This window comes from Scomber japonicus, chromosome 9 (assembly GCF_027409825.1).
Source record: "Scomber japonicus isolate fScoJap1 chromosome 9, fScoJap1.pri, whole genome shotgun sequence".
NCBI lineage: Eukaryota > Metazoa > Chordata > Actinopteri > Scombriformes > Scombridae > Scomber > Scomber japonicus.
Genome location: NC_070586.1, coordinates 27,672,954 through 27,683,395, shown reverse-complemented (window position 1 = coordinate 27,683,395; position 10,442 = coordinate 27,672,954). Strand labels below are relative to the sequence as shown.

At 42.6% G+C, this 10,442-nt stretch overlaps 1 protein-coding gene across 1 annotated transcript in view; it reads left to right on the top strand.

Moving 5' to 3' along the window:
- Positions 1–10,442, top strand: part of ttc28 (tetratricopeptide repeat domain 28) — a 116,484-nt gene that overhangs the window by 75,468 nt on the left and 30,574 nt on the right. Inside the window, exon 5 of the mRNA XM_053325013.1 lies at positions 5,192–5,699. Coding sequence (XP_053180988.1) covers positions 5,192–5,699 — 508 coding nt within the window. The remainder of the gene's footprint in view (positions 1–5,191; positions 5,700–10,442) is intronic.

The window sequence follows — 10,442 nt, the reverse complement described above, 5'->3', positions numbered from 1 at the left end:
ACAACATTTTCATAAACAAAGCAAAAAAAAAAAAAAGCTTACATGAGCACACTGCCTGTTTTGCATTCATCTGTGATTTTGGAAACAACAGTCATGCCTCTCATGAATATGATTTCAGAACTTGGAAAGGTAACGAGAAAGGGGTCTGTAATTCGGCTCCAGAGGAAGCAACGTCAAATTCAACTTGGCCTGTGTCAGCCACAGTGGACTGCCGAACGCTGTGTCTGTGTGCGCGTGTGTGCATGAAAGAGAGCAATCAGGCACAGCTGTACCTGCCCTCGCTTGGCGGAGCACAGCGTTTTCCTGCTTAAAAAAGCAGAAGGTTTTGATATGGCAGAGAGGTAGTCATTTGGCTGATCTAATGGTGGCTCCCATAGGATCCATATCTGTGTGCAAATACCGAGCGAGGAAAGGAGAATGGAGTATACACCCATAAAACCAGCTGAATATTTTATCATATCCATCCCCACCCCCACCCTCTTTTCTCGCTCGTTTATGCACACACGCATACACATGATCTTTTGCACATGCACGCCCTCGCGAGAGCATGTACCTGCAAAAAGCATCATTCAGGCTTCTTCTGAGAGCATCTTTGACTGGTCTGTTCCATCTTTGAGTTTATTACTGTTGAGATGTTTCCCTTTTTGTCAAAATGCATCTCAGATCTAAAGACATCCTCAACCTGGGGATGTCTCCGGCGTTCTGCTCTCTCATCCTTCAAATACAATCTCTCCCGTTGCCTTTTATCTGCCCCCCTATCTCTCTTCCCCCTTCCTCCTCCTCCTCCTCCTCCTCCTCCTCCTTCCACCCTGCTCTCCCCCGTGCCTCCACTCCCTCCAGTTTGCAGTTCCCTGCCAGCCAGCTCCTGTTGCTGCTCAAGCCCAGCTCGTTAAGAGAAACACTGGTGCATGGTCCCCCTCACCTTCCCCCTGCACTGCCTTTTAATTAGACAGCTGTTTATGTGTGTGTGTGTGTGTGTGTGTGTGTGTGTGTGTGTGTGTGTGTGTGTGTGTACTGTAGTGTAGTGTTTGTATGGAGGGTTGGAGTGTTTTCAGTCACATGAGTCATCTTTTTGAAGTGATTGGTATCACAGTAGCTTGCTTGTTTCTCTGATGTTCAACCGAAGGATTAAGTTGCAGTGTGCGCTCACTACACACGCTTTTGGCACACATATTCTTTACCCTCTGGTAATTTTTAATAGTTGTAAACATTGTGGCTACAATATTTAGCTGATTTTAAGCACTGAAATAATTGATTAATTAATTAGTCAATAGACAGAAAACAGTTTGGATTATTGATCAAGCATTTGATTAAGTGACAAACATTTACTGGCTCTGCTTTTTTAAGTGTTTGTTCTATATCATTGTAATTTTAACCACTACTATTTTATGGCATTTTATAGGAAACGCTGCACATTTATTAATTTGAACAAAATCAAGATATTATCACATATACTATATAATGGATTTGTTTGATTTGTTTTTATGATTGTAACCGTGGTAATGAAGGTGTTACATCAATTACTTTAAAGTGAAAACACCTGGGTTGTGTGTGTCTGCACTAATATCCTGAAATGGTATTTGTACAGAGAGAGGGGGATGTTCCCACCTCTGTAGTAATGGAATCAAACCTGTTCTCCATCTCCTCCTGTTGAGTGAGAGTGACTCCTCTTCTCTCCCGTATAATCCCGTTAACAGCACTTTACCGCCCTGCCCTCCTGCAGGACATGCTGTTTGGACAGAGGGCAAACTCTGGGCTCTTTAACACCTCACATCTCCAAAACTTGCCCCTCTCTCTCTATCTCTCTCTCACTGTCACTCTCACTCTCCCCCTCTCTCTCTCTCTCTCTCTCTCTCTCTCTCTCTCTCTCTCTCTCTACCTCTATCTCTCCCTCACACACACACACACACACACACACACACACACACATGCTCATTCATCTACCTTTTTTAACAGTTCCCTTTGGTTATAACAAAAATAATGCATATATTAACATCTCTGGAATGATCTTACTTCAATTTCCCCAGTGACCAGATGTTGGATATATGCTTGTGTATTAAGAAACCTCCATCTCCTAACATTAGTTTTAACCAGGTTGTAAATTTAGGGTTAATTCCAGACCTTGCTAATCTCTTTTCATGGAATGTGTTAATCCATGTCAGTGGAGATGTGTGTCTCTAATAAAAGTCCAGCTGGCAGGTGTAGTGGAAGAAGCAGCATGTTTATCCGGGTTGATGTTAGAGCAGTCAGCGCTTGTTTGTACACTTGTCCGTGCCTTTGTTTGCCTATTTCTGTCCAAGAGGATCCTCACTCGTGTTTATGGGCATAGCGGTGGTTGTCTCTCAGGCCCTAATCCGACCATTTACATCACCATGACAACCAGGCTTGTCCCATAAGCTCCGCCAGCCTGTGATGATAGCCTTAGTTGTTTGAAGTATATCAGAGCTCATAGGTCCAAAAGTGAAAAAAGGAAGATTTTCAAAGGCACATTCACACAGCTGCAAGGCGCGGCACAACCACATAGCTCAACACAGCAGTGAAGTGGTGGGCAGCACTCTGCTGTTCTAGGGTAAGAAATAAAACACACACCAGGGGCCCAGAGTCACAGTACTCTCATACCACCGAGCCCAGTCATCAGGAGCCGCTCTGCTGCATGACATAAGGCGGTAATTATGCTAAGTACAATGCATTACTTCTAGCATGTGCTATGAAAGCAGCCATTTCTCTAATGTGCTGCAGAATATAAACATACTTAGTAGGGGCGGCTGACGGAGGAGAATCAACGAGGAATCCTAAACCGCTGTCCTTGTCAGAGGAAAGTAATGGAATAATGTTGTTGGAGCCAAGTATTTCTGATTAACATGTCATCTTAGCTCTCCCCTGCTGCCTCCCTTCTCCTTTTCTCCTCTCTCCCAGGCAGAACTAGTTTACCTTTCATTAGTAGACCCTTGGTGCAAAATGTGTTTGCTGATAAGAGCCAGCGGTTTATCAACAGTTTATAAAGGATGGCGTTGGGATTAATCAAATCAGCACACATCCGGAGAAGGGCTGGACTCTGTAAACACAATCAGATCTGACTCTGCAGACGGATTGAGAGAAGTGGGGGAGAGAGAGTAAGAACAGGGAGAGAGGATAGATAAGTGAAGAAAAGAAATGGAATCAAATTAGAATGAAGTCGATTTGGCAGAAATTATGTATTTCAGGCAATTATTTCTGTCCCAGATGGAATGCTATTTTGCGATACTGGTGGGGAGTCAAAATGAGCAGTGGTGGGAGAGGGCTGCAGTCAGAAGTGAGAGAGATATGGTCCCTGTGTCTGTCCCTGAGCCAAACACAGTGCATCCTCTGTGACTGGCAAGGCTGGCTCCTCATTATCTGCCTATCTTGGCTCCCATCTGAGGAGAAAACGCAGCGTTGCAGTCTCACTTTAGAGGGACACTGATCACAAGAGCAACTCATCTCAACTGGAGAAAGATTGCGCTCCCCCCCTCTTGCTTTCTCTCCTTGTGTCTCTCACCGCTCTCGGCTGAAGACAGACACAGATGAGGAATCCTCTCTGTTTTCTGCTCAGAAAAGTGGAAGTTTGAGTCGGAGAGATGGAGCAAAGCTTCAAAAGGCACATGTAATTGAGCAGCCCTAGATAGGCTATCTGGGAACATGAAACAGCAACAGTTGTGACGGAGGGTAATTGCCTCCCTGGGCCCGTATAATGCCTTGTCGAGTCTTTAAACTTGAGCAAACTGCTGGAAGTCCTTATGTCAGCAGGTAATTGGTTCCAGGCATCAGCAGCTATGTGAAATGAAGGAAAGATAGCTAGGTGGGGTGTATATGTGCGTTTAGAAAAAAGGACGCATGAAAAAAAAGAAAAGTGTTTGTCTTTATAAGCGTCTTCGGGAGTGTTCTGTTGTATTGATTTTTTTTTTTCTGAACAATGTGCTTTGCTTTTCATTTATTCAGAGGGCTCAATATTTTCATTATGTGGCGCTAGAGCAAGGTAAAAATATCTCCTGTGCTCCGCGGGCACATTTCTTCAAATTACATCTTGATGTGTTCGTGGAATAATATCTATGCAAATTTGGAATTCAAGATGGTGGCACTCATGCCTCCTCTAAGGCCCAGTGCATAGATTAATGGCCAGTTTTGTAAACTATGGGTATTAAAAGTCATTTCCAGAGCAGAAACTTCATAAATTGCTATAGCTGACTTTTACTTAATAGTTGCCTAAATGCCCCCAAGATGACCCAGGACATCCCTGATGCTGAGGCTCCAAACTGGACAAGGTGGACAGTACTGTGGCCTTCACTGTCAGTGTGTCTTTCCCCTTTTGCTGGCCTCTATCCAACCCCCTCCCTGGCCGGAGAAGGGAGAGTGGGACCTTAGGTAGGAGATGCTTTATTAGCTGGTCCTGCATGATTAATTGAACATCTGTTCACACACAGACAGCTGACCCCAATTCCCAGCTGTTTACCCTCTGTATAAACAGTTAATAAGCCTGCAGTAAATGTGTCACATAGGAGGTCAAAACTGCATTTTTTTTTTTTAAATCTCTCCATTTTACTGCCAAACTTCTCCTTTTGCACTTGTACCCATGGTACTCTGTAGTTCTCGTTTCACAGGTGGAAAATGGTAGACGGTGTTGATGACAATACACAGAATCTTTTTCTCTCTGTTTTTAACTCGAGAGGTCTTGCCAGCAGTCAGTCAGTCAGCCAGTTGGCCCCCCACCGCTTTGGTGTGAAGCTAAAACCCCTCTCCTCACCCGCCTGATTAGCGCTGTCTTTGTTCCGTTGATGGTGGCACGCCATGAAGCAGGATTGCAGTGGGCAAACTGACGGCTTTAAAGCAAGCCTGCTGCTGAGCTGATCTGCATCACACTTTACCCCCCTCCTTTCCCAGCAAAGACGAAATCAAATCAGGGTTTTTTTTGTTGTTGTTGTTTGGTCTCTGAGCAGTAAGCCCCCTAAGAGATTTGGAATTTTTATATTTTGTTTTCTCCACTTCATGTACAGTATTACTGGCTAAAGGAGTGTTTAAGTGTGGGTGGGGAATCTGTGATACAAAGGCAACAAAATGAATCACAGTAGAAAGAATGTGGGTATAATTAATGGGTTTATTTTGAGATTTATTTCATTTGCCTAAAGTGCATTACCTTTTTTTCTTACTTGCTGTCTATCTCTTTCTCTATCCATAGGCTGCTTCAATGGCCCTGAGCAGCTTGGGCCATGTATACACAGCCATTGGAGACTATCCAAATGCCCTGGCCAGCCACAAGCAGTGTGTCCTGCTGGCCAAGCAGTCCAAGGATCAGCTATCAGAAGCTCGAGAGCTGGGAAACATGGGGGCTGTCTACATCGCTATGGGAGACTTTGAAAATGCTGTCCAATGCCACGAGCAGCACCTGGGCATTGCCAAGGCCCTGGAAAATAAACGAGAGGAGGCTCGGGCGTATAGTAACCTCGGCAGTGCCTACCACTACCACCGTAACTTTGACAAGGCCATGTCCTACCATACTCATGTTCTGGAGCTCGCCCAGGAGCTGGAAGAAAAGTCCATCGAGATGAGAGCCTACGCAGGTCTGGGTCACGCTGCCCGCTGCATGCAGGACTTGGAGAGGGCCAAGCAGTACCATGAACAGCAGCTGTCGATAGCTGAGGGCTTGAAGGACAGGGCCGCAGAAGGAAGAGCCTCTTCCAATCTGGGTATGTATGACTGAGGACTGAGGGCAGTTACAACAAAGAGCTAATGGAACAATTGTCAAGCATCAGATAAACACTGAATGTGTTGAAAAGAAGCCATATATCTGATAGTTTAAGATAATTAGTAGTAATAATACAAATATACTGCAGAATTATGTAAAAACTTCCTAAAAAATATAAGGAAGAATAAATATTTAACATTACAATGTGCACAAATTTCATCTAAATTGCCATGTATAAACTTCCTGCAAGTACTGAGTTCAATAATTGGGTTCATTGTACAGTTAAGTGTTCTGCTCTGTTATTGTTGTGTATTGAATATAATATGAAACACTGATACAAAAATATGTCAGTTTGTTCGGGGGTGTTCAGTTTACTCAGTGGTGAAATAAGAGTCCCTTAAAGTGACTCTTACCTTTCTTGCATTTCACACAGCACTTTGAAAAAACTTGAACAGCAACAACCCCTTCTCCCTCCTATGTCCCACCCCCACACTCCGTACCCCTACCAGCATTTTCTCCTGTGCTCTATTCTAACCTTATAGCGTTCACTGTGTTGAATGATAGCAGACCATTAACACTCACTCAGAATAGAGAAAACAAGTACTTTCAAAGTTAAATTGAAGCGATTGCCGACACAATGCTACTAAGTCTGGCATTAATATTGTTGGATAAAGTGAGTCTGCTTAATTTAGATAATGCTAATTGTCACTATTAGTCAAAATTGTCAGTGCTAAAAAAAAAAGAAAGTGTGAGTGTTGAGCACTAGTTCGAATTTCCTGGCTACACTTGACTGATTCAGGTGTGAGCGTTCTCATCACAGTTCATCAGTGTCACAAATCATCTTGAATTGTCGTCAATTGCTCAACATCCCAAATGAAAATCCACTCATAGCTCGTACAGTATCTACTGAATATACTGTACAGTGTGTCTTCCCTTGCAGTAAAGGACAATGTGAAGGTTAGAGCCCAGAAGCACACATGATGAGTCTACTATGTGTCTTCCTCCGAGATGGGGAAGCACCTGGTAGCAATATAGTTTTGGAAGATTTGTTTACTGATGAATTTTGTGAGTTATTGCAGCAGCAGTTGACATAATCCTCTGAAATGAGGGATTAGAAGAAAGAAGTCAGAATGAGTAAAGTAATCAATAACAATGCCTTCTGCGTGTTCTTAGGTTTATTATGTTACAAATGTAAAGTCCTGCCTGTGGCGTTTTCTTGTTTTTGGGATACTGTATGAAAGCTTCCATTTCCTGCTTGTGTTTTCAGTGAGCTGCTGGCTACATTCCTTCTGTTTGCCTTCATTCAAATGAGCTGTTTACTTACAATTTTCAGTGATATTTGCAGTTAATAGGACCTGATTGTTTTTGTTGCTTTTAAGCAGGACAACAGTATATTACTGTATCATCACTATTTTATGTAAAGCTGTTTTTACCCACAGTATTTAAGAGTCATGTTAAGTTCTACAGTGAATAGTACCCAGCAGATGATGTAAGCATGTACGGTAATGGAGTGTTGGGGGAACAGCACAGTGAGGGTGGTGTTAGGAGCCAACAGTAATTTGTGAACCCACGGAGTTCTACAGTGATGGAATACCAACGTATAACGCACACAGTCAGAGTATAAATAAAGCCCATAAAAATGTATAATTTGTCATGGGAACCCTCCCCACATTTATCTGCTCTGCTCTCACCTTCACACCGGCTCGGGCTGGAATGAGAAGTGGTCTGGAGATAAATAAAAACGAGGGAGGTTGCAATTAAATATATGATCAGGTCATTTGATTGGAGCTTAAAATGTAATCATTGTCCCCTTTTATAATAGAGACATTTCCAGCCAAATTGTGTTAAAAGGGAAATTATTAGAAAGATAACCTTGTGAAGCTTTCTAATATAATGAAAGCAACCTCAGGGATAAAGGCGCCCCTTCAGATATTCAATACCCCCATGAGATAAATGGTATGGCCAATTTTGCCATATTTAGTCCAGCAATTACAACCTACGCTGGGTGACTTATGATAGCCATCAAGACAGTAGTAAACCTGACTCTAATGGACAACTAAGAGGCATAATAGTTCCTCCCAGATGAATTATTCTTTAACATAACGTGTAAAAGTGTGCAAGCAGAGAGTGGAGTTAATCAGCCAAACATAAATTTGAAGTCGTCGTTTGACCAGCCTAATGGCTGCACATCCCCTCTCTTAGCTACATCGCACACCTGATTTTAAAAGTGAGTCATTGACTGGTTGTCATAAATTAGGCGCTCCGGTGAGAACATTTTATGATGCTACAGTACATGTGAGCTTTATTACGAGTGAGCGCCATGCAGTATGTCAGGCAGCAAATTTATTCCTGTCTGTAGTATGACTGCCATTACGACGTCCACAGTGGCCTCATTCATTATTAGTTGCAACATTACAGATCTTCTAGTACATGACAGAGTAATGATAGTGTAGTTGATGCAGTGTCAAAAGACCTCCGACTGGTGATGGAGCAGTAGCTAAACAAGCGGGTGGAAAAGGGTGAAGCCTGTTGCTCCATGGAGACAGGCAAGACAAGCTTGGACCATCATGAGAATACAGTAACACCCAGAGAAGCTTGCTTGGTGTCAGTGTAGTTGATCTCTTGGTACTTCTTGTCTATTTTCTTTCTCTCCTGTCTTTTTTTTAAACTTTTCGATACCTCCCTCTTTCGCTCTCTCTCTCCGTCTCTCCCCCTCACCCCCACTGATTGTAATCTGCAGCTGTCAAGCTCCCAGTAATTGAAACTGACTTGATGAATCGCTTAATTACCTTTAATAGCTGATTCAAGAGGAGCTGAATAATGAAGATAACAGAGAATGAAGTAGAGGTTGTGAAGCACCAGTCTGTAATTGCCCCATTGTTGTTGTTGTTGTTGTTGTTTTTGTTTGAGGCAGCTGAGTGTGCGTTGTTATTCCGTCATCAGTGCCCACGAGCACGCTTAGCACAAGAAGATACGGACTAAAACTAACAGGATGTTGTTTCAGACTTCAAAAAACTGCCACTTTTTACGCCGTGCACAAAGAGGGGAAGGATGATCGAGTGAAGATTAACGAGCAGCGATAAAAGCGAAATAACTGTGCGAGAGATGGGAAGGAGAGAAGTTGCCGAAACGGGAAAGGAACAAACTTTTTATTATGCCCTCTCAGCTTGTCGTTAATGTTGCGTGTAGTGTGGGAGGAGCAACAGCTGACATGCCCCTGAGGTACAGTTGTATAGAGATCGCCATGCTTTAATATCTAACCATGATGCCCAGCGGTACCAACAGCCCTGGCTCAGCACACTCTGACCTATAAAGGATATGAAAATGTTGCTTTCCAGCCCCATTTATTATTCATTAATTGGCTAACTTACCCCCTAGTCAGCAATATTTAATATCCGAGAGAGGACTGAAGTGGAGGGTTCCCATGTAGTTCACATTTCTGGTATTCATGAAACAGAATCTAAATTGTATTATTTTCCCTTGCATTTGACTTCAAAGAGACTTTAAATAAGTTTGTTTGGAAAGCGTTTGTGTTTTATCCTGGTCTAGTCCTTGCTTTTCCGTTCTCACACTTCACACTTCTTTTGTTTGGGTGTATGTCTAAGAGAAGTCACATGAAATGTCGACTGGATCAGTTAGAATGGCTGGAGGTAAAAATCCTAATTAAGCTTTTTTTTTTTTTTCTTCTTTTTATCCAGCATCCCCAGAGAGTGTTATCTGCTGATGCTCACAAAAACAAAGCATCAGAAAGAGGGAAAAACAACAGGAAGAAGAGTTCACAGCACAGAATCAGACATTGTACACAGCTATGTTGTTTATTCATGTCTTGTCACTGGCTCATTGGTGTCTCAAAAAAAAACAAAAAAAAAAACAAGGCATAACTTCTGCATTGAATTAGTTTAGACCTTGCTAAACTTCTTTCACATGTACACACATGCAGCTTTTTTCCATTTAGATGTCACGTGAGAATGAGGACTAAGAGTCTACATTCCAGAAAATCAGTTCTGGAAATCAGCTTCCTCCAGACATCTGATTTACGGTTTTTATAACAACATATCTGTCGATAACAGTGTCACATCAGTAGATAAAGCGTAATGATTTTTAGTAGACTGTATTTGTTGGCAGTCGTGTTGAAATGTAGTAGCACTGCCCCTGAGATTGAGAGCCGTTCAGCACCTGATTGTGATAGGAAACACTTATCAATATCCTCAACACCACAATATCTCTTACTGTGGTATGATTTTACTACTACTACATCACAATTTTTGCCATCAGCATAACAACAAAAATGGTTGCATGAACATAAAATCTAGTAACTTTACAGTTTTCAGACTGCAGGGACAAACTACACACAGGGACCAAACTTGCCTGGAACACTGAGGCATAGAGATTATTCAGTTTGGTACCTAAGCCTTTGAAAACAGCAGTGATTGTAGATATATTATTAGTCTGGCCAGGAAAGGGAGCAGGATAGTGCTGAATTTACAGAGGAATTTAGCGAGCCTAATGGTCCAGACAGGATGAATGGAAGAATGCTGTTAGAGAGAAAGAGCCCAGCAAATACATAAAGAAGTGCATTTATCTGGCACGGGTGAAATCTTCAACTCTCCAGTAATGACCATGTAAATACCTTGAGTAAATATTAGCAGACCTGCAGGAGAAGAGAGGGGGGGGGACAATAATAGATGGAGAATAGCTGAAGTGGTGGAGGGATCATTGGGATGCTGGTTTTATATGACTCTCC